This window comes from Anser cygnoides, chromosome Z (genome assembly GCF_040182565.1).
Source record: "Anser cygnoides isolate HZ-2024a breed goose chromosome Z, Taihu_goose_T2T_genome, whole genome shotgun sequence".
NCBI classification, from domain to species: Eukaryota; Metazoa; Chordata; class Aves; order Anseriformes; family Anatidae; genus Anser; species Anser cygnoides.
Window position 1 is genome coordinate 82,668,710 of NC_089912.1, and position 27,957 is coordinate 82,696,666.

At 38.4% G+C, this 27,957-nt stretch overlaps 1 protein-coding gene across 2 annotated transcripts; it reads right to left on the minus strand.

The window, feature by feature from the left end:
• PUM3 (pumilio RNA binding family member 3) lies at positions 1-27,807 on the minus strand. 2 transcript variants are annotated; one of them, XM_013198854.3, is made up of 18 exons: positions 27,655-27,807; positions 26,037-26,137; positions 24,186-24,368; positions 22,264-22,399; positions 21,483-21,558; positions 20,563-20,656; positions 20,281-20,347; positions 19,362-19,536; positions 17,316-17,419; positions 16,726-16,804; positions 14,551-14,649; positions 13,746-13,799; positions 12,512-12,592; positions 8,675-8,817; positions 7,687-7,909; positions 7,199-7,286; positions 5,034-5,124; positions 1-240 (listed from the first exon to the last, which is right to left on the minus strand). In XM_013198854.3, exons 2-18 carry the CDS (start codon positions 26,125-26,127, stop codon positions 111-113), a joined length of 1,914 nt encoding a protein of 637 aa, XP_013054308.1. In that variant the 5' UTR covers positions 26,128-26,137; positions 27,655-27,807; the 3' UTR covers positions 1-110. The 2 variants fall into 2 exon arrangements, with proteins under 2 accessions (XP_013054308.1, XP_066843839.1); XM_066987738.1 differs by lacking the exon at positions 27,655-27,807 and adding an exon at positions 26,398-27,241.
• Positions 27,808-27,957: the final 150 nt, after the last annotated feature.

Genomic DNA, 27,957 nt, shown 5'->3' on the forward strand with positions numbered 1-27,957 from the left:
TTTGTTTTAAAAATTATTTAATTTACAAATGCTTTTTAGACACGGAGCAGAATCTTACCAACTGGGAGTTCATTGCATAGTTGCATTCGAAGCTAAAAAGATCAGTTACACTAGGAAGTCAATTTCTCCAGTAATGCTTCTATTCCTTTTACATTTTTGTTCAGCTTCAACTTTGGGACAAGCTTTTTCAGTCCTTTTTTGACTGCATTTGCCACTTCTTGATCAGTGCTCCGGAGAAGGCTACAAAAGGAGGGGAAAAAAAGGGACGTAAAAAGGTCAGAACATAGGTCATATGAAAAGCTGTCCATATTATGAAACAGTTAAATGCTTCAGAACAAAATAGTTCAGGGCAGACTATTATCTTCTATTAGACAAAGATGTAAAATTTTCTGAAAGCATGAAATACCACATAAGAACACAACCAACACAGAATAAATCAGACCCAAAGGAACTGCAGAGCCCAAGTCCTATCTCCTGCTCAAAGCAGGTTCAAACGTGAAGTCAGGCTGGACTGCTCAGAGCTTCATCTGGGGTGTAAAGTCCCCCAGCCTGCATGGGCCACAGCTTTACAGCCAGCCAGGCTGTCCTGGTAGGAAAAGGCTTCCCCTCTCTAGCCTAAGACTCTTGTGTCTCAGCCTGTGCCATGCCTCTTGCCCTCCCACCACACATCACTGTGCAGAGCCTGGCTGCATCTCCTCCATCCCATCCTGCCAGTGCCAGGGCTGCTGCTGGGTACCCCAAAAGCCAACCCCTACTCCCAGCTGACCTGGCCCCGCACCACAGCTTCACCTTACAGGGCAAGGCCTCCAGCCCATGACTATACTGGTCAGCCACTATTCAACTCACTTCAGTTGTTGATACCTTTCTTGTAATGGGGGTCCTAAAACTGGATGCAGTGACGTACGTCTAATACACATGAAGTACTTTTAATATTCTAATTCTGTGCTTCCTTTATCACATGACTACAGAAACTTACCAGTCTTGGTAGGTTTTTTGTTGTTGTTGTCATCTTTGTTTTTAAAGATGCTGCTTTTGGAAAACAAACCACCTTTCTTAGATAACTTGCTCCCCAGAAACAAGGAAATTCACAGTAAGTTTACTAGAAAAGTAAAAGTTTCTGCACTTGCACATACACCTACGCAGTAACTTCTTCACCCCTTCTTTCAGGCAGTAGTGAAATGTGCTTGTATTACAATACAAAATAGAGGTAATGGCACATCTATTTTGCCAATTCTAAATGGTGGGTGAACACTGCTTAAAAAGTTTAATGTTTTCTGCAGCCATTGTGTGCAACAGAATTAAAAGTCACAGTGGCATCCAAATAAACTAAGATTGGAAGCAAACTGTAACACATGTGCTGGTACCAAGACGGGTGTGTGATACTACTGGTCTTTACAAATCCTAAGATTCTTCCACCTGGATCACAAATTTGCAGCTATTTGAAAAACTTGCTTCTAGCATACTCTTTAAACAAGCTTTTAGCAGTCCTCCAATACATAAAGGAGACCTACAAGAAAGCTGGAGAGGGATATTTTATCAAGGACAAGAGGCAATTGCTTTAAACCAAGATAGGGTAGATTTAGATTAGATATAAGGAAGAAAATCTGTGATTCTATGATTCTGTGCATTAGATATGGCAAGCTGAACTGAATAAAAACAAAACAGAAATTATTATAGTTTAAGAAGAGATTTAAATTTTACCTCCTTATGACTCTGTATCCTGTGCAGGATGACAACACAATAGGCAGGAAAGCATGTGATGCCCATTGGGCAGCAGTACTATTTTCAGCCACTTTATTCCTACATTTAACTCTATGACTAACAGCTTCCAGTGACAATGGAAGTACTTACATGCTACTTTTAGCTGTAGCAGTATTTGATCAAGAGGCCTTCCTTAAAATTGAATTCAACACAGGCCCAGAGTCGTACTTTTTCAGCTTTTCTGTAGGTCATGTACACCCATTAAGAGCAAGAAAGTCAAAAGTAATGACAAAAGATGTGCTGAATACATTGGCAATTAACCTAGAGAGACTCACCTGGTTTGCTACCTGGTACGAAAAGCATACAGAAGTGGCAGCAAGCCATTTTGGACCACACTTTGATATTTTAGAAGGGAATTTCATCTGCCAGTGGCTGTATGAAAACATGTAAAGCTGTTTTCAAACTGCTGGAATCCACAGGTATTTCAAGACACCACATTTTTAATGTGGAACATCTACATGTCTAATAATGCAGCCAAAAGATTATGATAGTCTTTTTTATTCTCCTGAAAGTTCTTCTAAAATCTGGTAAGCAGATATCTATGTATTTTGTGGATATAAAATGTAACTTCTACAAGTTACAAAAATTGCACACGGAGATGAATAAATCAGTTCGCATATCTATCCTGATGTAACATATCATTGGCAAATTCAATACACTGAGGAAAGGTCAGATGTAGAGATATAACTAGAATAGCATCCATAAAATTCAAGTACTTAAAACATTTTATTTACATTAAGCTTGACTGTAATGTCTGCAGAGGGCTCTCTCATAACCTAAGGACTCTTCTAATACTGCACGCTTGTACTAAGTCAGAAGCAGGTCCCAGATTCTTTTATAAAATTAAAAGCAATTAGGACAATGAAAGGATAGTGTTCAGAGGATACCAGGTAACTAATCAGTTGACTGCAGTCAATGAGCTGCACATAACTGGTGAATGAGCTTAAACAACTAGAAAGCCAAAAGCTTCAAATGGACTGACTGAGTAATCCTGAGTTTCAGATCTGCATGTAACAGATGGCTTTCAAAAGCCAACAACACAATAGAAATTAATCACAGTTTCAAGGGGAACTGTCAGTATCTGCAAGTTACCTCTGTAAGAGGGATCTGAGCTCTTTTGTGATAAAAGAATAACTTTTTTTTTTTTAGATGAGAAGTTTTAAAAAAACTCAAGTGATTCTATTGAAACAAACTGCAGTCATTATACATACACGACTAAGTTAAATTTATCACTGCTGTACAATTCAGGTAACCTCTCTACATTTCAATGCAAGCAGTTGAACAAGAACAGGACTAATTACATGTGTTACTGAGCTAAACGGGTGTCACATGGTATGGAACAAATACAGCCAGTTATATTTATGTGTTCTCAGCCACCTAAACAAAAGGGCATCCTGCCTAAAGAGTCATTAAGAGAACCTCAACAGATTCAGATTTACTTAGAATCAAAAAGGAATGCTACCCCCCCAACACACACACACACAAATACAACAAATAAACCACAACTCCCCACTACTTTTATATCTCCATCCAGATAGATGAGGTTCAATTTCGGTGAAAATTGTTCAAACTGACAGACCAGGAGATAAGCTCCCCTACCTGGTAACAAAGTACCCTTGTCAAATCCCCACCCTATAGTGCCATGTATAATATCAGAAAGGAAAAAAATCACATGCCTCCTTCCTATGTCATTTCCATAAAATAACATCACTCCTGTGTTCACTTCTACTAATATGTAATTATTAGTTTCCTGTTTTTTCCAAAAGTCTTCAAAAGCTATTGAAAAGCTGTTGTCATACTGACAGCTGAACAGCTATTAAAGCGTCATGCATGGAAAAAAAATCCACTAATTTACTTCAAAACATTATCTGGACAATCAGAATAGCTTAGCACATAAACCAGCAACAGCACATGTTAAATCAATCTCCTCAGTCTTAAGTTAGAGAAAGAAGTCCAAGCATGAACACACTGTCAGTGCACAAACCTTTATAAGAGATCTCTACTGAACATCTGTGCATAGGATTAGATTATAGGCATTAGATACATTTACTGTAGTTGCAAGATACAAAAAAAAAAAAAAAAGCATTCTACTTTTGTTAACAGAACCATCTTAACTGCCATATCTATGACTACTGTGATGTTGTGTAAACTCTTCTTGTACCCAGATTACCACTACTCTTCTACTACCAATTCTTCTCAGTAGTGATCTGAGTGGCAATGACTAAACAAGTCAGAATTAAACTCCAATTTCAGAAATAGGCCTTCTGTTAAACAGCTTTTGATTCATCTTGCAAAAGAGAATGAACAAAGTAGCCTAACCCTAAGGTAATAAGAAGCAGAGATGGAAAGCAGTCATCAAGGAACCCAAAGTAACTTTAGGAGGAAAAGTGAGGTGGAAAAAGGGAGATGTTTCATTTTTCAAAAGCATGTTGTCTGTTGTCATTGTTTGCTGATTTTGGCTCAGTGAAGTCTTTATGAGGAGCAAGCAGTGTGATGCTGACCCAGCAGTTCCAGAACACAGACCACACACTTAGGCCTTAAGACAAAACCTTGGGTTTCTATGACCTGACACTGACATTTAGTTACCACGTGAAAATAGCAATGGTTAATACAACTGTTGTGAAAATAGCAATGGTTAATACAACTGTTGGCATTTGATAAAAACAAAATTGTCATGTTAGTGGTCTGATTCCTGTGCACTCTTTTTGATCTTACTAGTTGTATCATTACAACTTTCAAGTTGTAAACCAATCAGCTCATCATAATCCTTTGCACCGTCTATTCCAAACACTTTCCTACTTCAGTATGAAACACGCTCAGGCTCCATAATTAATGCATCAAGACAAAGTAGCAAGTTACAGGAAAAAAAAACACTGTATTTGTGCATACTGACCCCAGTCACAGGTATTTCAGGGTTAATTATTTTAATGTAGCTATATGTGGAGTCCTCCTTTAAGTCTTTTGCATTGGTAAAACATGCATTGGTACGTATAAGATCAAAAAATGTTTTTTTTTTTTATCTCAAGATTTCTTCCAACACAGAACTACTTCCTAGAACTACAAAACCCTGAGCTCAAGGGACAACCTGTAGAAATTCAGCTTTGAATTTTTCCAGTACTTTATTCCACTTGAAACTTAGCAGTGGCATGGAAGACAGTATTCCATAAGCAAAAAATAGAATTATGCTGGTAGAAATTACAACTAATGTTCTCTTAGCTGTTCAAGAAATTAATACTGGGACCTAATCAGAAATAGTCATGAACCTTACATACCAACAAAGAACAATGGCACCTCGATTTACTTTCGTCCAGGTCTTCAAATTCTCAATACCAACACGTTCCACCAAAGTTCTTCCAAAACAACCTGTAAAGCATGGGAAAGGAGCAGGGGGAGAAAAAATTAAGACAGTAACCTTATACAAAAAAACATACTAAAAATTATCTGTGGCTGCAATTTAATCAAATAGATTTTATCCATCAAGTATTCACAAAGTTATGCTCTCTTGAAATACTTGGCTATTCAATGCACTGATACCTCTGCAAATGGTAGTCCCAAGCATTGCTTAAAATTAGACAGTAACAACACCGTGACAGTTTACTATTATAAAACAGTATATCTGCTGCTTCTCTTTTGTATGGTTTCAAAGACTATCCACATCTCAAAAAAGGCAACCACTCCAATGGAAGAACTTCGTAAGAATGACATCAACACAAGAGATAATTACATGCAACTTACTAACACAGACACCTCTGCTGAAAAATGCTGTTTTCAAGCATTTGAAGCTACAACCAAAGAAACAGAATTTGTACAAGGTGCAAATTGACATGACAAAACAACATACCCTCTGGTATCTTCAGACCAAATCCTTTAGTGACACATGAAAACCAACTTGACTCTTTATTTCTCTTTCAGTTGTACTGGTGCTACAGGGCTCTACTTCTTCAGTAGCTTTGAAAGCCTAAGCTGATTTGCATTACACTAAATATGTATGTAAAAGAAAGAACCAAAGCTGACCACAAGCCCATAGCTGAATTTGAAGAACTGAAATGGACATCCCATCCCTGGAAATGTTCAAAGCCAGGCTGGACGGAGCTTTAAGCTAACTCATCTAGTAGAAGGTGTCCCTGCCCATGGCAGGGGGTTGAAACTTTAAAGTCCCTTCCAATCCAAATCATTCTACGATTCTATGAACTTCAGGGAACCAGCTCTTACAACTTGTAAGCTGAGCAAATTTATCAGGAAGTAACCAAATGAATCCCCATCTTCAGCCTCCCAATAAACACTGAAGCTATTTTTCACTGTCACTTTGGATTAGAATTCCAACTGAAAAACAGGTCAGTTTTTATTCAGCTGTTCCCTATGCGATAATGATTTGGTTGTTTTTTTAATGTTAATTCAATAATCTCACAACAATTCTGAATGGCACACTCTTCAGACGAAATCAAGGAAACCAAAGGGAAATACTTGTGTTTAAAAAAGGAATTGTGTATTGCTAGCAGAAAAAAAAAACACAAAACAAACAAAAAAACCCCACAACTATTGTCATCTCAATTAGTCTAGTTTCTGAAAGACAGTCAGATAAAACTTCCTCTTTGAACATTTCCAATCATGCACTTGGGGAAAGTAATAACAAAACAGCCTCCTTCAAGAAACATTTAATAAAGGCCAGCAACCTCTTATTTTTAAAAGGAAACAGTAGATGGCTGGACACTAAGAAAAAAAGGGTTTAACACAATGAAAAAGCCCCCTACACACAACAGAAGTTCAGATTATACTATGCCTCCCACCCATTTCCATTTTTCAAGGTTTTCATATGAAAAAAAAGTAATCTCTATTAGGATATGGTGATTCACAGAACAAGATTTTGCAGTTACATAATAAAATGAGTTCAAAAAAGCTAAATTAAGATGAGAACATCTGTGCCCAATCTCTACCTTCTGGGATATAAAATAGCAAAGATGTCCTATTTTTGTGCCTGAATTATTGTAGCAACAGTTATAAGGCAGTAACTCAGCACCACTAATGAACACAGTATGGATTACAGCTTGGCTTACAAGCAGTAATGAAACGAGTCTTCCTGTCAGAAAGGCTTTACCTTTTCTATAATTATCCTTTAAATTGCTGTGTATTTGAGCAAAGAAAGACATTTTAAGCGCAGAAACGAACACAGTCCCAAACACACTGTAAACCCAGAGAACAAAAACAGACTAGTACTTGCTTTGTACAAAAAAAAACAAACAAACAATCTTTTGCATTCTGTTCATGTAACAACTCACAACAGCAAAAAAAAGATAGTAGCAATGATCTTAGAGGGTATGTTAAATTTTCCAAATATCAGTATGTTTAAAGAAATAAATGCAGCAATCTTATTTTAGGTCAGTTAACTGATCACTTCAAAGTCAAAATTTGAACAAGTACAGCTGAATTTCAAACATACCTTCTTTTCCACTCTCTCGCATTTTTTCATCTTGCTCTATTAGCCATTTCAGTACTAAATGACCTGCTGGATGTTCTGCAATGTGAAGCTTTAAGAGGGGAAAAATACAAATTATTCAGTGATAACAATACAAAATGTAGTTCCATAGTTATTTCTGCATGCTTTATCTACTTTTCCCTTTGTGGAAAGCCACCACACCACACTTATCCATTTAGTCATTACCTATGCAAATATCAGCAAGTCTGATGCAAACATCTGAACACTTATTTAAAATGACCGGTTCATTTATTTATTTTACTTTCTGCCCTGTAACATCTGACTTTTAGTAATATAAATTGTATCTGTTGCTCCACATCCACTAATGTTTCATCTATCACTGCTAAGACTTCGTGCTTACTTAGCAGAATCTCAAGGTCTTGTTGCCTCTACATGAATATCCAGACTTTTCATGTTTTCATAGATTCCAAAATTTTCCTCTGTTACATTACCTGCCCATCATGGCCACCTGGAACCAGCTCTTCTGCTGCTAAATTAGCAATTGCATCTAATGTGGGCTGGATTTCACCTACAGCTGTTCTTAAAATGTCAGCAACCAAGACAAAAGTAGCTTTGTCCATCACTACTTCTTGACAATGTTCTTGCAAATATTCTAGCAAAGGTGGGGAAATGGCTTCCAGGAGTTCACGGCGGCGGAGTTCTGTATTCTTCTTGCTAACGAAAGAGACAGCAAATTACTGTAGTAGACTTGTTCCTCATACACATCAAGTCAAAAGAAATTCAGAATACACATACTATTTGAGACAGCTATATATTACTGAAGAGTCAAAACAAACCATTATTCTTCCCTCTGTTTCACATACAATTAAATATTGCACACATTTTAAGAACACACAGAATAAGGAAGTATACAGCATTTAAAGCTGTCAGTAAACTTCATAGAGTATTTCGTTAGCAAGAGTTACTTGACCTCCATATACTGTCTATTCATTCTGTTACCTCAGCTACTGAGAGAGATGCTTTAACAGTTCACTAATCATCTAAAGTTGCTGCTTCTTCAAAAACTGATAAGCTTCATTGTCATTATCAATATCGGGGACTGAATTCAAATGAACATTTTACACTTCTATTGCTAGACTTTAAGATATACTTTTATGCAACTCAAAATGCATATTAAAATTTTACTGTTATTCAGTATTTGATATAGGAGTTTAAACAAAGAACACATTGTATTTTTTGCCCTTTACAAAAGGGGAAAACTGCTGATCACCAGTACACTGATAATCACCAATCATCACACACAAGCTTCAAACCAAATGTTTAAGAGTTAGGACTTCAGATTAATATACCTAATAGTATTTGCACATTATATAAAAGCGTTTACATTACTTAGATATATTATAAAGAAAATTTATCATGGGAAAGTTGGATGAACTCTTCTGGACTCTAGAAAAAATTTAAACTTGATATCTCAGTTACCTATAGGCATTTCCATCACCCTGTTGCAGAAGTGTGATGATTTCTGGAACAAAATGTGCAGGGTCTCTAGGACTTAGCAAGTACAACAAAACCTTTTTTCCATGTTTGTTGTTAATAATGCTGGGCAAGGAAGCATTTATTTCCTGTAAAAGCAAACAAACAGCAACAAATATAAGTAAGTTTTGAGTTACCAGTAATTACTGATTGTCTTTCAAACACAAAGCTTAGGAAAACTAAATATTGTGAATAGGATTCATACATGCTTCTAAAATTAAATCCAAAAAACCCCTAATCCAAAAGCAAGTTTGCAGAAGTGAAAGAAATGGAAAAAAATATTAAAGGTTTGATGCATCTGCTAAACAAGTCTTAATGTAATTGATAAGAAAAGTACTTTGAAAGAACAAGATTTATTCTTTGTACTTGCTTGTATCAGCAAGAACACCACATATTCTGGTATGTCAGATGGTGTACAGACATAACCTGAGTAGAAGTCATAACCTCAACAGACCAAACATACAAAGCATCATCTATCACATCACCTACAATCAATCACTGAAACCATGCTGATTTTGAAATGGCTGTACATAAGTACATACACACTGTTGACAGTGCTTAGGAAGGAAAACTCCATCTTAAATTGATCACAGAACATCAAAGAATAACAAAAAAGTTTCAATAACTGAATAAAGCTGACTTCTGCCAGAAGCACTACCAGTATTATTTGCAGTTTATTTAAGCATTAGAAGAAAACACTGGGCTTTCTCCAGAGACCAGCAGATGGCTAGGAATAACTATTTTGTGAGCTACAGAGTAGGTACATCACACCCTTGTGCAATGACAGGGCTAAGGAAGAAATGCCTTATTATATAATGGAATTTTCTTGCTAATACAAGTATTTCGTTATATTTGGACAGAAGCACCTACATTAGCCCATAGGTTTGTACTCACATTTTTGTCAGCATCTTGACAAATGCCCTTTCATAGAGTAATAATTTTCTTTTTATGCAAGTAACACTGGAGAACCCTGAATACCATCCAGATATTCATGACTATTGCAACAATCAATTCCCTCTTGAAGTGTATCTACAAATGTCACCATTTTTAAAAACAAAGGAAAAATAATCCTGGACTTTGAAATCAACCTATGGCACAGCCATCTAGCATAAAAAGAAATGCTTTTATTTTCTGTTAAGTCCTTCAAAAATTCTATTTCCCCCTCTGATTCTGTGATTCTGAAGAATTACCGAACTTCCTCACCAGAGCCGTGAGAAAGTACCAGGAGAAACTATAAATGGCAACGGGTATTGTTACATTGGTAACATTATCCTAGCAATGCTTACTCAGAATTCTTACAACCTTCCCTCTGAAATCTGCCTGAATCCTAACATGTGCCAAACACACATTTTACAATTCCAATCATATATGAAGGTTTAAGACAACATACTTATTCTCTGGTCTAGGATTAAGACTCTGCGTAGCTGAGAGATAAGGAAAGACTTTCCTCTGAGGCTTTTAAGAGCTTACAACTCTCTCTTACATGGGAATTCCCTACCATTCTGCCAATCCACATAAGCAATCTGTTTTATAATACAACAACAACAGAAAAAAAAAAGACTTGACAAACACTGCTTTTTCTCTTCCCCAGATCTTCATTATTTTCTTTCCTTCAATTAAGCTTTTAGTATGGACAGAATGATTAACATGTATAAAGTATTTCAGAAGTCTAACTTTAAGAAAATTAAGTTTTTGATTATTCCATAGAGTGTGCTTCAAGACGTGATTTCTTGATGCTTCCACCTCATCCTCAAGTTACTAGTTTTCTTTCCCCATCTGAAGAGCTGGTTTTGATCTTACTTGATACATTTTTCCTTTTCCTTGACACCTTTTTCATATTTTTGGCCTCATATAAGCCCAGACAGGCTAATTCGGTATATGCAAAGGCCACTCCTTCTTATTCTCCTTTACTCCTCTGTCCAGATTGATGCAGTCACATGACCGAACAGTAAACACTCCATTACCCGGGATAATATAAGGAGGTCTCAGATGGCAGAAAACCACAGGTGATGCTGTAATTAAATGGTACTTTGGGAGCTAAAGTCAAACACAGTATCTTAACTAATAAGTGCCCAGCAAGCTGAGTGCTTGTAACATAGCACAGTAAGGCATCAGCGATCTTGTACAAGGATGCCCTGATCTTTCAGGGCTTATTTGTTTGGAACTTGCCCAAAGGTGTTACATTGTTGAATAGACTCTGGAAACAAAGCCAGCTGTGATCACAGTTAATATACCTAAGGAACACAAACCACCTCCACACTGAAACGCTTTCAATCTTTCTACACACATAGGAGAGGAACAGACTTCATGATGAATTTCCATGTTAGGATACACAAACCCAATTCCCCCTATACAACATTCCAAGCAAAAGCAAAAGCAAGGCAAGCCTCCTCATGACCGGTTTCTCATACTCCTTCTCCACATGTAGAGCATTCACCTTATCTACACCTCCTTGCCACTGCCTCCCAACCTCTGTGATCCCATGTATATCAGTACTGTGAAAAAAGCTATCACATGAGTATGACTATAAGCACATTGCAACCTATATATATCAACATTAATTATTTTACCTGCATGAAAATTGTGTGCTATAAAGTCTCTTTTCCCAGTGTGAAAAGACAACTTTATGGTCATTTACAGTTAAACCAACTTAAAAGCAATAACTTTTGCATGTAAACATGGTCTACGTAGAAATACCTTACTACCATTAAATCATTTTTTTGAAAGAAAGTGGGGAAATAGGGCATTCCAGAAGGAAGCAGATGAAGACTAGAACATACTACCATTACTGTTCATCATGCAACTTTATGCAGGTGCTGCAAAATAGCTAGAGTGCTCTTGTGTTTCAGACACCTATCTATATCCATTTTGAAAGTCTGATAAAAATATTACACGGATTTTATCCAGAATGCCAATTTTCATTTAATTATCAACACATTATGTCAAGTATCAAATTCTGAGAGTTAATGTGAGTCTACATATTCAGCATCCAGACAAAAGTCTCCAACTAATTGTTCTTGTTCAAACTAATGTTATATTACGGTAAAATCACAGAAAACTCTGGGTTGGAAGAGACATTAAAGAACATCTGCTTCCAATCCCCCTGCCATTGGCAGGGGCATCTTCCACTAGACCAGGCTGCTCAAAGCCCCATCCAACCTGGCCTTGAACACTTCCAGTGATGTGGCAACCATAGCTCCTCTCCGCAACAGGTTGCAATGCCTCACAACAGTATAGTCAGACATGTTGCCTTGTTCCTCTAAGATAATAACAGCTCATCTTGAAATCTTACTTTCCAAGATACTTTTTGGAAATGAGCTAAGTATGTTAAATAACCTTTTTTACAACAAAAAGCTTACATTACAATGACACTCTAGCCACGGATATCATTGATTTTTTTATGTTTGCCCATAAAATGTATAAGGAAACTTCCTCATTCCAAAGTTTTACATCGCTTCAATCCCCACAATACTAGCAGAGCTCAAACTTTTATGACAAAGACATTTTCCATTAAAGAGACTGAAGTCATTCACTAGTTAGAATGAACATATACAAAAAGGGTAATTTTCAGCAAGCAGTGAATCCAGCTTAAATTCGAATTCAATAAATTAAAGTGCTGAGTCATCTATGACAAGAAAAAATGACACAAATATAAGGAAATATAAAAATTGGAAAGGAATTAAATGATTTGTAACAAGTGGATGGATTCCTACTTTGATCCTCCAGTACAATGACAAATACAAAGACACTAATTAGTACAGTACTTCAGGAAAAACTACTTACAGATATAATTAACTGTTTCACAAGTTTAGTGTCATCGACGCAATCAAATGCTGCCAGCAAGACCAAATGAGAAAATTCACCCTGCAAAGATGAGACATGAGAAAGCTTCACAAACATGTAGCCGAGTTCTATGAACACAGTACCTCATTTACAATCAACATTTATGACAGTTTGTCTCAAACATGGTACAACATGAGTCTACAAGCAAATTCTGTCCACTGTCACAGAATGTCACAGAAAACCTCACATTTAGGCTCTTTGAAAGCAAGAGCTTGTTTGTTTGTTTGTTTAACAGAAGCCTCTTAAAAAAGATTTCATCAGGCATTATAACTTGATACATTGCTTTATCATATGCAAGCCGTTAACCTCATCCAATTGTATAATAATAATCATTTGAAATGACAGGATTTGCCTTGCTGGAACACATAATCATAGAATGGCTTGGGTTGGAAGGGACCTTAAAGATCATCTAGTTCCAAACCCCCTGCTGTGGGCAGGGACGCCATTCACTAGATCAGGTTGCCCAGGGCCTTGTCCAACCTGGTCTTGAACACCACCAGGGATGGGACATCCACAGCTTCTCTGGGCAACCTGCTCCAGTGCCTCACCACCCTGTGAGTGAAGAATAGCTACTCTGTTGGTGTCTCAGTCTCCAATCATACTTCTCATTAAAAAAATAATTACAGACTTCTTCCATTGTACGTCAATTCAATATTAATTCATTTTAGAGCCCCCTGACTTAAAAATGTATTGAGCATGTTCTAAAACTAATATGCTTAAACAAGTTTTCCAATGACATCCCTAGCGTATCTTAATTTTTGTTGTTCTTCTGCATACAGATTTTATTTCTAATAAATTAACGAAGGCGCAGTATGAAGACAAAATATAGAGATGGACTTGAAAATATCTGCTCTTTCTGTCTTAGACTCTCCTATAAACTAACTCTCCTACACATTAATTGAAGAAAAAAATGTAGAAAAAAAGATTTATAATTAACTCAGCTATTTTAGAGAATACTAGATGTAGTGCCTGCAACGAAGCTTCTTAGTGTCTCCAAATAATCAAGCTGAATACATTCCATACTATCTAGTACAGCATCACTATTGCAAACCTCATTTTATTAAGACCTTACAGTTGTTTCTACTACCAAAGCACATTAAAATCAGCCTTTAAGCATTAAATCAGGTATTTAAGAAATTTTTATTTATGAAATAAATGACTAATGAACACTCACCGTTGCTATTTTTTCAATATATGTCTTCATAGTTTTCACAATGACTTTTCTGTCCTATCCAAAAAGAAAAACTTGAGTGAGCCTATAACGTCAGTGATTCTGAACAACTGAATTGTTATTAACACCTTCAAAAAGATAACCTACATTTTGCTTCCTAAAGCACAGAAGTTACCGATGTCCAACATTTGTAATATTAATCAACACCTAAACAGCAGTATAAATGGCTAAATCTGAATTGTGAAAGAGTCAGTCTCAGGGCTGTTCTGTGAGATGTCCACATGTTCACTCTAGGAATGCGAGAACATAAAAAAGGGGCAACTTAAAAAAAAAATATTCACCTATATCCTGTCCATTCCTTAGGAAACAAGAACGCACTTGGCACTCATTGCTTGGAAAGAAACCCATTCAACATGACCTGAATCTTTAAAGAAGTAAGGACTCTAACCTGTCACAAAACACCTTTGCTAGCATGGTATTTTTCTGCAGAACATTTCCCCAGGTTTGTTCTTCTAGATATTACAATCATTACTCAGTCTTCTTTAGAAACATTACTAATCTCCAGTCCCTAGCAACCTTTTTTTATTTGTTTTACTGTCTTTAACAATCAAACTGTTTTTATAAGTCTCTATTTTTTGAAATAAGGTGTGTTTTTCTGTTTATGCAAAGAGATAGGTCACATTATGGTATTTCCAAAAGCTGATACCCTATACCTACAAACCTTCAACCTACATGAGCAGTCATAGTCACATAGTCTCAGACCAGACTATTTTCAAGCAGAGCTGGGTAGAAAGGAACCAAACAGTACCTTGGGAGTACCATGCCATAAACAGTGCATTGCTACTCGGGCTCCATCATGAGTGTGTGCCAGGTATATGACAGCCTCTCTTATAGCTTCTATCATTTCCTGATGAAGAAAAAGGTGATAAGTAAAAAGGTGAAAGAAACTACAAGGAATTTTTGCTCATGACACTACAGAGAACATCAATGGTCCTATAGAATCGCTCTCAGTGGCTTGACCTACAAGAACGGGCCTCAAAAAGAATCCCAAAGACTGTAAATGACACAATCTTCCCTCTTCCAAAACTGTACATCATGTGAAATCCAAAGCATATCAAAGCCTGTCACTTGTCCTATTAGAAAAAATACAAGAAAAAGATCTTTGAGGGGATATGATTTATTTATACATACCGGGCATCAGCTAGAGAGCATGAAGAACTAAAAGGTCATCTACATATCAAAAGATGTAAATAAGATATGACAAGATTGAGCCAAAATTTGGTTTTCATATTGTGAGAAACTAAGTTGTGTTTTTGCAGTAGAGAACTAATTTTCTGTATTCAAAGGTAGTTGGTGTAGTCATAACAAGGAGAAATGCTAAGTATGTAAGTGGACAGTAGAAGGCCTCACTGTTCCAAAATAAGGTAGAAGCTTGAGAAAAACAGGATGAGCAGTGTGGGAACAGTAAAACAAAGATCACAAGTTCTCAAAACATAAAAAAGGAAAAAAAGGGAAAAAGGAGAAATTAAAGGGTTGAAGAAAAAAAAAAGTACATATATTGTATAGAGGAGCATCGAGTAGCTTGTGAACCTGTAGTACTCAGCCAGTGAGGAAACAGGGGAGGTGATCAGGTGTCAGGTAACAGGGAATAAAAGGCTATGACTTGTTTACTAAAATGCGCTCCTAACTGGCAGGACGACCACCACTGCAATCACGAATAAAATAGATAAAATAGCTTCACAGAAGATCCTGTCTGAAGAAAATTATTTGAGATTTTTCTGACAATATCAAAGCCATCTGAAAATAACATCAGGCAAAAAAAAAAAAAAAAAGACAACAACCTAGGTTACTAAATACTATTCCTGTTATTGTCCGATAGATACCTTGACATGGAGTTTCCATTTTTCTCCCTTTCTAGCCCTAGCTGCTTCTGGCTCTCTAGAAACTGCTCAATTACGACATTATTGGCATCACTGGCTAATTGCACAGGAAGGGACAGGTCTACAAAAGACGTTTCCAAATGGTTGCATGTGCACAAAGATGAAAAAAATCAACCCACCTATCCTTTTCATAAAAAGAATATTCAAATGTTACCATATCTGTACAAAAAGACAGGCAAGGGAAAAGAGCTGCGCCCTTACTCTTCTTGAGTGGAATTATTACAGGAAACCATGCTCAGGAACCTTGAATTAGGTAAGATATGTATGTAGAACAGGCCACAAATAATACACCTCACTGCTCTTAGTTTTGACTTTCTTAACTGTAACAGAAAAAGAGCTCAGTCTAGCAGAAAATAGGTGAGACACACAGCAAGTCCAGAAGACTCCACTTGGCCTAAAGTCAGATGGCCCTGAGCTGCAGAACCAAAATGAGGACATTGGACAGGGTTTGGAGACAGGTGACACCAGGCAGGATACTAGCTCATACAGATGTCACTTTACTTGGATAAATTTAGGCCTAGTTTTTGCAAGGGTGGCTGGGGTAAGCTTAAAACCGCAGTTTAATACAGACATAGCAATACAAGCCACATGCTTGGCTTGTGGGCAGAAGACTTTCATCTGCTGACAGAAAGGACAGATTAGATTATACTTTGATCAAAAGTATTTTGTAAAATGGCTAGAAGAGGTTAATAAACTTTGAAAGCTGAATTACTACAATTAAAGCTGGAGACAAAGCTTCTTATTTTCCAGCTACTGAAAAGGAACATTTAGCACAGCCAGAGAAAACATTAGTTTTCCATCACATTAAGTCTTTGCATTATACTTTAATTATTTTAAAGTCAAACATCACCACCACTATTGCTTTAGTATAAAAGATCACTGTAAGTCTCCATAAAACAGCACTCCCCAGACACTTATCTGGATGACCAGATAAGAAAAATTGCAATTTCCCCTGTATTTCTTTGTAGCCACAACACTTTTATAACAACATTTCATTTTCATTGAAAGGTAAGAGAAAACAAAAACAACCAAAGGATACTTACAGATCTTTGTTTTGGAAGAGCATAAGTGAAAAAGTCCAAAAATACTTTATGTACCAGTGAGTGTTTTATCACAGCCTCTCTGTATTTGGGAAGAGGAAAAATGAGAAAAAGTCCCCCATTAGCAATGGTTGTAACATAAGCTAACACTGCCTCGTCTGTATTTCCAAAAAAAAAAAAAAGTCATTCAGTATGGCATGCAGAAAATATACAGTCACTCTGAATAAGACGTTTAGCAGTTGCATTACATAGAAAATTCTACCAAAAGTAAAATTCTAAAACCTCTTAAGATATTTTTGCCTAAGACCACTCAAGATTCTTGTCCAATAGCATATTAAGAAGGCATACCCCACTGTCCAGAGTTCTATCGGGCAGTGGCAGCAGGTAGGGCATTTTACTGTATAGAAATGGAGCTCATAATGATTTAAGATATTCGTTATGGCAATTTTGACAAAATCATTGTTACTTGTTACCCCCTGCAGCAATGTTACAGGTGAAAAGAACAGCAGTATTACTGCTGTTCTTCCACATAAGCAGATAATGTAAAACAGGTACATGCTAGATTGACACCTTGAGTTAGTTTTTGTCCTTACTTTTGTGCCATTGGTGTAAGAATCTGCTTCATTTCATCCAAGATAGCTTCTCTCTTTTCAGGCTGAGCTTCTAATACCTTATCCAGCGTTGGAACAACTGGTGTCTGAAACGAATGTCCATTCAGAGGTTTAATCATTCCCGGTAGGTATCAGAGTTCATACAAAATTATGTTCTTCAGTCCCTTGTCAAACAGTAATTCATGAACAATATCACAAACAAAATGAACTTTCTGCAAAACTATCAGCTTTTAAAACTAAAATTCTAAATAAAAAGTGTTATCTACTTTGAATATGTCAGAAGCTATATACTTAAGTTCTCACAAACTTCATTAGCATTAGTCATTAGCAAACAAAAGCTACTTCTATGGACTCAACTGTTTTCTGGCAATTGCATTCAGCTTTTCATGAGACTGTCAGGTACAAAGTAAAATATATGAAATCGGCAGTGTGTTTAAGGGAGTCTTGCAGGACAGTAAGATGCATACATGCCTGTGCTCAACACAATAACACATCAATGAATTAAGAAGTTAACAGAGGTCCATGAAATTCCAGTCCAAGAACAGCATGTAGATGACTATATACTTTGAATACAGAACTAATTTCTGGTAGAATCACAGAATATCCTGAGAGGGAAGGGACCCATAAGGATCATTAAGGCCAACTCCTGGACTCCCAAAGGACCACCCAAAAAAAATCAGACCATGTGTCTGGGAGCGTTGTCAAAATGCGTCTTGAACTCCAGCAGGCTCGGTGCCGTGACCACTGCCCTGGGGAGCCTGACCCAGTGCCTGATCACCCTCTGGGTGGAGAACCTTTACTTCACATCCAGCCTGAACCTCCCATGTCACAGCTTCAAGCTATTTCCTCGAGTCCTATCACTCGTCACCAGATCAAACTAGACAGATAATTAGAAGAAAACTGTTTTCCTTTTTTTCCTATTTGCTATATATTTTCTGTATGCTGCTGGAATGGGAGTGGAGAAGTTGGAGACAGGAAGGGGAAAATGGGATCACAATTCAAAACTCCACAAAATTCTTTGTCTTTTAAGGATTACATCATAATTTCATATAAATCCACCTAATTTTGAGTCTAAGGTTTATACCACAAAGTATGATTATTTGAGGCACTCAAGACAAATGCTAGAATGGTAGAATCTTAGACTGCATGCTTGATTTCAAAGACTGTATACTCCCAGAAAAATTACAGTCCATAAACACAGAAAATATGCTTTTTGCATTATAGTGTTGCAAAATGCTTTAATAAAACTTAAGATAACCTGTAAAAAAAAAAATAGCTTTCCAGTTCAGAAATGAGCTATTAATTTCCTATAAAATTTTACCAGATTTTTTTTTTTTTATGTGAGGTACAAAAGTCACTCTGCTGTAGTTAATAATAGGGTAAAACAGTTTTGTACTTTGTAGCAAATAGAATTGTTTGTGCCTCCAGTAACAGGGAACGAAATCAGCTAGGAAAATGAACTAAAGGTCAAAACAAAGCAGGCCACACTTAAAAATCTTTCTGCTGTCTGCTGGGCATCTGCATCTAAATAGTTTCACGAGTTTGGACTCAAGTCCAATAGTCTCTGCGGAAAAAGAAAACTAAACCAAAAATTAAGCTTAAACAGCATGCTGTACATATATACAAGCACATTTTCCCCACACTCAGTTCTCATGGGGCATAAGGCAGTTCTGACACAAAAGCCATTTACAGCATTATAGGGGAATTAATCCTAAATCTTATCTCAGCAAGGATGACTACATCAAGCTAGACACTATGATAACTCCAACTACAGAATACTAGACTGTCTTTGATGAGCAGAACAAGCTCATACATGAACGTAATACATTTCACATAGCTCAAACTGAAACACTCAACCTGTAATGGAAACGCACAACTTGCATAGCATTTACTTATGCTGAAGTAGAATGCATTTGGACAGCTCACAGAAGGGAAATTTATCACAAGTAGTAGGTAAGATAGGTAGGGTATCAATAACACAACATATTAGATACCACAACACCTTAGGCTAGAAAGTATTGAAGTCACCTTGTAAACCTGGAAAGTATTCCCATATAGTTCTTCTGTCAGCATATGTCTCTGCTCCAGAATGGCTTTGTCATTATAAGCATATTCCACTACAGCAGATGCTTCAGCATGACGGAGCATTTTTTTCACATGACCTTTAAAACTTTTTATTATTTCTGCAATTTGTGGTTTTGTCCTGTTTCACAGGGAAAGATTGATACCAAGAGTTAAAACATTAGGGAAGAGGTGATCTAGCATTAGTTTTATTTCTGGAAGCTTATCTAAGTGGTAAGTATTAGCATAGAAACCAGAACGTGCATACATCTGGATCAACATTATAGCTTTTACAAAAACACGGTGCAAAAAGCAAGAATCTGCAGAAATTATGAAGGACGATTAAGTGTGCTTTCTGACACAACAAAAAGAAACAGTGGATAAATGCTGCAGAAGGATGACTCCCTGAAACACTAAGTTTCAGTGAGAACAGAACATCTTTACAAGCCAGTTGTTACATGTAAGGTAAAAATCAACTTTGAGCATGTATCTCAGCTTTTTTGTCACTTTTTCCTCAATTATGTGTACAGCTTTAGCTTTACCGCTTGCAAAAGAAAAACAACTACCAGCAATCACAGAATCACAGAATGGCTGAGGTTGGAAGGGACCTCTGAAGATCACCCAGTCCAACCCCCTAGGCGCAGCAGAATCACCTAGAGCAAGATGGCATCCAGGCGGGTTTTGAGTATCTCCTGTGGAGGAAACTCCACAAACTCTCTGGGCAAAATACCATACACTCCTGTCTCACTACGATTATAAACATGCTTCCAAATACAATTTTTTTGTTTGTTGTTTTAAATCATCATTGGTGCACTATAAATTCCAGAGTATTCACAGTGAAAATGAAACAAAGCATGACAGCTAAGCAATCTCACTTCATACTCACCCATACATAAGAAATTTCTTCACTATATTTCTGGAATATTTTGACTTGCTCAACTCCACTAGGCTATCTAGAAGAGGGGAAAACACATTCAGCTATCTTTTGTTTTTCGTGACATTAACACTACAAAACAAGATGCCACTATTTAAGTAATTATTAAGAGCTCACTAGAAATGATCTATTATTTCAGCAAAAAGCAAAAAATATTTTAGAGAAAATAACTTGGCTTGTTTTAATGCACCTTAACAACAATGCACAAACATACAAGTAAAAATAAAAAAATACCTTTCAATTCTTCAAATGTCTCTTGCCTTTGCTTATCATTACCGTACTGAATAAAGCACTGGATCACTCGAGTTGAATCATGTGCAAATGCCAGCTGCAGGACACATACATTTCATTATCCTAGGTCATTCATATGTCATTATGTACAAAATTTATTTTAATGCATTCTATCTCTGATACAGCTTTATGCCACATGTAACAAATAACTACTCTTATAATTGTCATTACATGTTGCAACAAATTAAGTTTTACGTGTTTTTACTGCTTTAGAAGTACTATCAAACAACACACAGAGAATACTTGCAGTTGCTGACAATTAAGAAAAACTGTAAAATGCATCAAGTATTTAACACTGAATGAAAACCATGAAATTTTATCTTGTTTTCTCTCATATTCTTTGGAATTTCTGAGTGAGTGTTACTCTACAGTTCCACTTGGAATACCAAGAATCCCTTTAGAATACAGCAATATTTCACTGCGAATTTGCACATTTCAAGAATTAACAGAAAGACTGTTTAGTACAGTTAATTATCAGGGCAATAACTTCTGTGAAGCAATACCACAAAGCAACAATCGTAATTAACCAAAAGTTTGAGTGGCTGATTTTAAAATTCATTTAAAATCGTTTCACTAGATTAAATCTGCTTGGCAAAACAGCCATTCTTACAATAGCCAGCTGATAGGCAAAGCATCCCAGGACTACTGTTCTCAAATTTAAGGGGCAGAAGCAGCCTCTCAACCCTGCTAGTTTGTTTGTTTGGTTTTTTTAAACGTGGTTAAAATAACATTCCCTGTAGCTTCTAGAAAAAAAAGGTTGGTACTATATTATAGCATTTATACTTCACTATTCTTAACAGGAACTTTTGTGAATTTGAACCCATTACATGATGTTTGTTATATGGCATTGATTTTTTTCTTACATTTTTAATTTTTCCTTGAAGCAGCTTTTGTAGTTCATTCATCAACTTTTCCCGCTTCTCCTTATCACATTTCTTTCTACAAGCAGAGAAGTGAAACAGTCTTAATTAAGGAAACATATGATTCAGTTCTATCTATATAATGAAAAGCAAGATGGTAAAAACCAATATGAAATTAGCACCTGCTAATCCACATTTATGCTGACATTAATTAAAGCTGTGACTAGATATAATTAAGCAGTTTCAGTGCCTAGAAACCAAAACAGATAATCACACTTCGAAATAATTTTCTTCTGAATAACAATTAAGAAGACTATAAACTTAAATCTACAGTCACAGTTGTTCGTGTCACTTAGATACTTGATTCTTAAGTGTCTTATAAGCAAAACTGGAAAGCACATACAATTAGAGCATACTAGAATTAACTTTTCCTTCTGACAGGGGTCCTCAGTCTGAGAATTACACTAGCACAGAGAGATAATATAAACCTCCACATCTAACTGCAAGATCAGATCAAATCAGTATATGTTCTGTGGTTCACAAATCAAAAAACAAGACAAATCCTTAAATATTTTAGCCTAAAATAAAAGTGACACCAATTCAGACATTTCTACATTCCTAGCATTACAGAGCACCACACTTTGCTTGAATCCTCTACAGAACTACACGTAATGTTATGATCTACCCACAGAGTTTCACTGTAGAAATACGGTTTCATAAAACTACCAAAGGAGAAATAATCTCTTTGCAACTTATGACAATGAAAGAAAAAAAAAATCATTACCTTCTAACACTTTCCCATATTTGCTTTGATTTCACAATTATGTCATAATTACTTTTATCACTGAGCTGTCTGCTTTGCTTTAATTCCTTTTTTTTCTTTTTGAAGTCATTCCATTTAGGCTTCTTAGAATCTGACCCTGAAGACAAAAATAAACATATTTTCTATAATTAACAAGAGTGGAGCAAGGGAATTATTCATCAGAGTGAGCTGTGATAGCTCTGTTACTTCAGTTCCTAAGAAGTCAGGAGCTTTGCCAGCAGTTTCTCAGCTAGCTAATATGAGAGCAGAAATAGTTAATAAGCATGCTAAGCTAGTTATTTCCACTTCTAGAATACTGGAAGAACAAGGCAAACAATGACTTTCCTCAAAGCTCTGTCAAAGGACGCATCACAAACCTCTTCACAGCTTGAATATTGACCCTAGATGCACCTACCACCATGTGACTGCACAGCCCCAGGTAACTTTCCCTTTGTTCTTCATTCTGTCCACATATATACTACTTTCATCTGTCAAATGGAAGGGAACCCCTAAATTAAAGATACATAACCGAAATCTCAGAGAAAGGAAAAAAATTAAAGATTTTTTGCAAGCTTATTCCTTTTATTCAGTCATTTTTTTCTAAACAGCAGGTTTTGCTATACAATAGCTATACCCTGCCACACAGCAAGTTCATTTAGGGCAACTTTCTATAAAGTGCCACAAAAATGAGTTAAGAAAAAAACTTCAAGTGTTTTAGTTCTATTCATATCCTGACAGAAGAGTTCATCATATATTACTTTGCTTTCCAGAAGCAAGTGCTAACTATCACTTCTATACGGAACAACACTAGAGATACAGCTTTGAAGTTTTTGGACCTTGAAGCACTGTTCTTTTTCATCTTTGCAAAAACATGTAACTAATTAATTACTGTGACAGTTCAAAAACCATATTCTCTTTTTACAAAGTGTATTTTAGAATTTCTGTATCACTTGTCCAAAAGTAATAGTGATACTTTGCTTTGATAACAACACCACCATGCAGTACATGGCAGGTTTTGCTTATTCTTATAAAAAACATTTAAAGCGGTTTGTTTTTAAAAAAGCTTAATATGAACATTCTGTTGCTATTACGTTTCCAGACAATTAGCACTTTCCATCTGCGAAGCCATTCTGTAAATGTGCAACAGCCACTATACCAGAACACCCAACACTCTTTACCTGTCCTTCAGACGACTAACATTTTTCAAGTGAACTTCAGAATCCACCTTGCAAGATTCCACCTCTCATTTTATGTTGCTGTTTATGTTCAGTCATCCCAGTAGTTTTGCTTGACAGCAAAAGTTCTCATTTACCAAAGTTAAAAAATATATATATTTAAACACTGATAGGCATTTATTAGCCTCTCTATATAAAGACAAAAATAAGCTGTAAAGTGTATAAAAAATAACAGTTTTTTTTTTTAAGAGGTGACTAGATATTTTTCTGTGGTCCAAACTAACATAAAGAAGGATAATCAACTTTGTCTCACAAATGTTTTCATTCCAAATTTTTAGCCAGTACTTTTATGAGACGATTCCATTTCTAAGACAAGTCTATGAACAATTCTGTATTTTTCAGAGTTATGTGGAAACTATCACTTTCATGCTTGCCACAATATTGTCATTAAAATAATCACAGCTTTATGATGGCATATCAGTTATTTAAATTTGCTATTGCATCTTTACTTTTGACTTCCAAGAAAACTCTTAACTGTTGATTCTCATGACTTTCGCCTCAGGCTTAATCAGGTGAAATAAATTTTTACACAGAAAAGGCTAAACATAAAGTAAATTTGGAGTTTGTCAATTTGGAAAGGCGATAACAAGGTGTGGATAAAAGATTTAAATGAACAATGTGTTTATCAAATCCTTGTTTCCACTGATGTCCAGGCTTAAATCTGCTCACCTCCTTCTTCCCCATCCTGAAGTTTCCTCTTCTTTGCAAGGCTTTCTGATTGCTGTTTATTCTTGAACTGTTTGATACTAGCTCTTCCAGGTCTTAAATTTCCTTTCACAAATTTTTTGGAAGTGGATTTAGGCTTTCCCTCCTCATCTCCTTTGTTAAGAAATTTCTTTGGAGGACCCGAATCTAGTAACAAAAGGGAAAAAAAAAGTTAAAAACATCACCCCAAAGTTCAAAATAACAAATTACAATTATAAAAAGCAGCAGACTACTTTATAATATGTAATACCAAACACACATATAGTAACAATTCTTTCTTGCTTCTCAAAGCCAGTGGTTTTTTTTTGTTTTGTTTTGTTTTTCAGTCCTTGGGTCCTCCAGTTTTCCCAAGAAATTTTGCCCAGGCATTATTTTCCAGCCTGCAGCATAATAGCCCAGACATAAAAAGGATTATTTTAAATTAAGGACATCAAAGTCACCAGTCCTACAATCACCTGTTCAGTTTTAGGTCAAAGCTGTTTTGACATCAGTTCTAACCATTTTGTTAGTTATGTCAGAACTAACAGAACAGAGCAAGTATTGAAGGATATTTTCTCCATCCTAATTCATAGCACTTCACATACCCTAGTTTCAATGAAGACTTGCTTTTTAATGTGGGAAAGCAAAGACCAGAATCAAAAAGTAAGCAATGTGAAATTTTTAACCAACGAATATTTTAGGTCAAACAAATATAGCTGAAGGGTTTGCAATCCAAACTCCTTCAAAAATTTCTGCTTCGTTTTTTCCAGTTTATCGACCTTACGATCAGCATAGTTTTGAATGCAACACAGAATCAGACTGGTTTAGGTTGGAAGGAACCTCTCTCTGGAGGTCGTCTTGTCCAACCCCCAATATACAAGCAGTAATGCCTACAGTGAGTAGCCCACAACCATGATCAGACTGCTTTTGAAGACCTCCAAGGAGGGACACCCTGGACAACCTCTTCCAGTGCTCCATGCAGAGTGAAAAAGTGCTTCCTGATGTTTAGATGGAACTTCCTATGTTCCAGTTTGTGGTCGCTGTCTCTTGTCCTAGCACTGGGCACCACTAAAAAGAGCATCGCTCCATCCTCTTTGTACCCTCCCTTCAGGTGTTCATACACATTGATAAAATCCTCCTGAGTCTTCTCTGCTCCAAGCTGAACAATCCCAGCTCTCTTAGTCTGGCCTAACAGAAGAGGTGCTCCAGTCCCTTCATCACCTTGGTGGCTGCCCTCCACTGGATGCTATCCAGTAGGCCCATATCTCTCTTGTACTGGGGAGCCCAGCACCGGACACAGTACTCCAGGTACAGCCTCACCCATCCAGAGCAGAGGGGAAGGCTAGCCTGTCTTGATCTGCTGGAAATACTTGCCCACCTCTCCAGCCTGCTGAGGTTTCTCTGGATGGCAGCACAGCCCTCTGGTGTATCTGCCACCCATCCTAGTTTCGTGACACCTGCAGACTTGCTGCGGGTGCACTCTGCCCCACCATTCAGATCATTAGCGAAGATGTTAAACAAGACTGAACCCAATATTGACCCCCGGGGTGTTCTGCTCATTACTGGCTTCCAACTAGACTTTGCACCACTGACCACTACACTATGCGCCCTGGCATTCAGTCAGTTTTCAACGCACCTCATTGTCTGCTCATCCAGCACACATACATCAACCTCTCTATGAGAATCAGACGGGAAATGGAGTTTAAGGCACTACTGAAGCCCAAGCAGAAAACACCGCCTTGCCTGCCAGGCCAGCCGTTCCGCTTGGTCAGGATTTACCATAAAGCTCACGCGTGCCGCTGCACAGCCACCCCCCCACGGACGAAGCCTCCTTACCATTATCTCTCTTGAACTTCCTCCTTCCGTGCAGCGCCTTCCCATGAGGTGCCTTCCCGCTCCTCGCGGCCGGCCTCCTTTTACCTTCCATCGCGACGCGGCTGCACACCACACGAGAAGCGGCGTTAGCGGCCGGACCGACCTGCACCGCCCCCGGGTGCCGGCACCGAGCCCCCCCCCTGCGCGGCGCGGCCACGATCGCGCCCGGGGCGGCGGCCACGAGGCTGAGCCGTCCCTGGGCGGCCGGTGCTCGTCCGGCCGCGGCACCAGCTCGTGCCCAGCCGGCTCCCGGCCCCGCCGCGCCCCCCCCCCCCCCCCCCCCCCGCCCCGGATCCCCCCATCCCGCCTCCCCCCCGCTCACCGCCGGCCCCGCCGCTCCCCTCACGCCGCCCGCACCGCCGGCTGCCGCCCGCGCCTTACGCCACCGCGCGACAGCGTGAGGCCACCAGCCGTAAAGCGCCGCCCGGCGTGGTGGTGGTGCGCAGCACGGGGGCCCCTTGCCCTACGTCAGGGGCAGCACTGGGCAGTCCCTGGTAGGGGACTGGCAGTGGGGAGTTCCGCCACTGTGCGCCCGGTGCTTCAGACGTTAACGCCGTGCCCGACAAATTCACGTGAAAACGGGAAGAGAAGGAGTGTAGTTTGGAGCTTGGTTTAAATCGAGGGGCGTACGCAAGGGTGCTTGCGCCCAGCCAAAGGCTTTGCATCACTGCTTGAAAAAGTGTCTGTAGGGCATAGAGTCACAGAACCGTTAAGGTTGGAAAAGACCTCCGGGATCATCTGGTCCAAACATCCCCCTACCACCGTCGCCCACTAAACCATGTCCCTAAGCACCACGTCCGATCTTTCCTTGAACTCCCCCAGGGACGGTGACTCCACCACCTCCCTGGGCAACCTGTTCTAATGCCTGACTGCTCTTTCTGAGAAGAAATTTCTCCTAATTTCCAGCCTGAACCTCCCCTGACACAACTTGAGGCCATTCCCTCTAGTCCTGTCAGTAGTTATCTGTGAGAACAGGCCAACCCCCAGCTCCCCACACCTTCCTTTCAGGTAGCTGTAGAGAGCAATAAGGTCTCCCCGAGCCTCCTTTTCTCCAGACTAAACACCCCCAGTTCCCTCAGCCGCTCCTCACAGGACTTGTGTTCCAGGCCCTTCACCAGCTTCGTAGCCCTTCTCTGGACACGCCCCAGGGCCTCGATGTCTTTCTTGTAGTGAGGGGCCCAAAGCTGAACACAGTACTTGAGGTGTGGCCTCACCAGAGCTGAGTACAGGGAGACGATCACCTCCCTGGTCCTGCTGGCGACACCATTCCTGATCCAAGCCAGGATGCCATCGGCCTTCTTGGCCACCTGGGCACACTGCCAGCTCACGCTCAGGTGAGCATCAGCCAGCACCCTCAGATCCTTTCCCTCTGCACAGCTTTCCAGCCACTCTCCCACAAGCCTGTAGTGCTGCATGGGGTTGTTCTGGCCAAAAGTGCAGGACCCGGCACTTAGCCATGTTGAACCTCATCCCATTGGCCTCTGCCATCAATCCAACCTGTCCAGGTCTCTCTGTGGGGCCTTCCAACTCTCTGGCAGATCAACACTTCCCCCCAACTCCGTGTCATCTGCAAACTTACTGAGGGTGCACTCAATTCTCTTGGACTTGTGACAGTCCAGGTGGAGCAGCAGGTCTCTGTTTCCACCTGAACTGTGGGGGTTTCTTCTGCTTCTTGTCCCAGAATTCCAGGTCGGGAGGCTGAGTACCCCAAGGATAAGTGGACTGGCTAGTAAAGACAGATGCAAACAAGGTGTTTAAGTCTCCACTCAACTTATCTTTTTTTTTCTTTTTTTTTTTTTTTCTTTTGGTGGTTTCTTTTCAAGTACTAACACCCGTGAGATCAATTAAGGCATTAGAAAATGCATTGCTATGTTCAACTTGA

Bases quoted from the DNA above. Each gene is read 5' to 3' on its own strand.
- PUM3 (XM_013198854.3), bottom strand. From the start codon at position 26,127: ATGGAAGGTAAAAGGAGGCCGGCCGCGAGGAGCGGGAAGGCACCTCAT. The intron at 14,650-16,725 runs GTAAGTATCCTT...TTTCTTCATCAG, and splicing joins CTCTTCCAAAACAAAGATCT to GAAATGATAGAAGCTATAAG. The intron at 13,800-14,550 runs GTACTGTTTGGT...CTTTTTGGATAG, and splicing joins TATGGCATGGTACTCCCAAG to GACAGAAAAGTCATTGTGAA.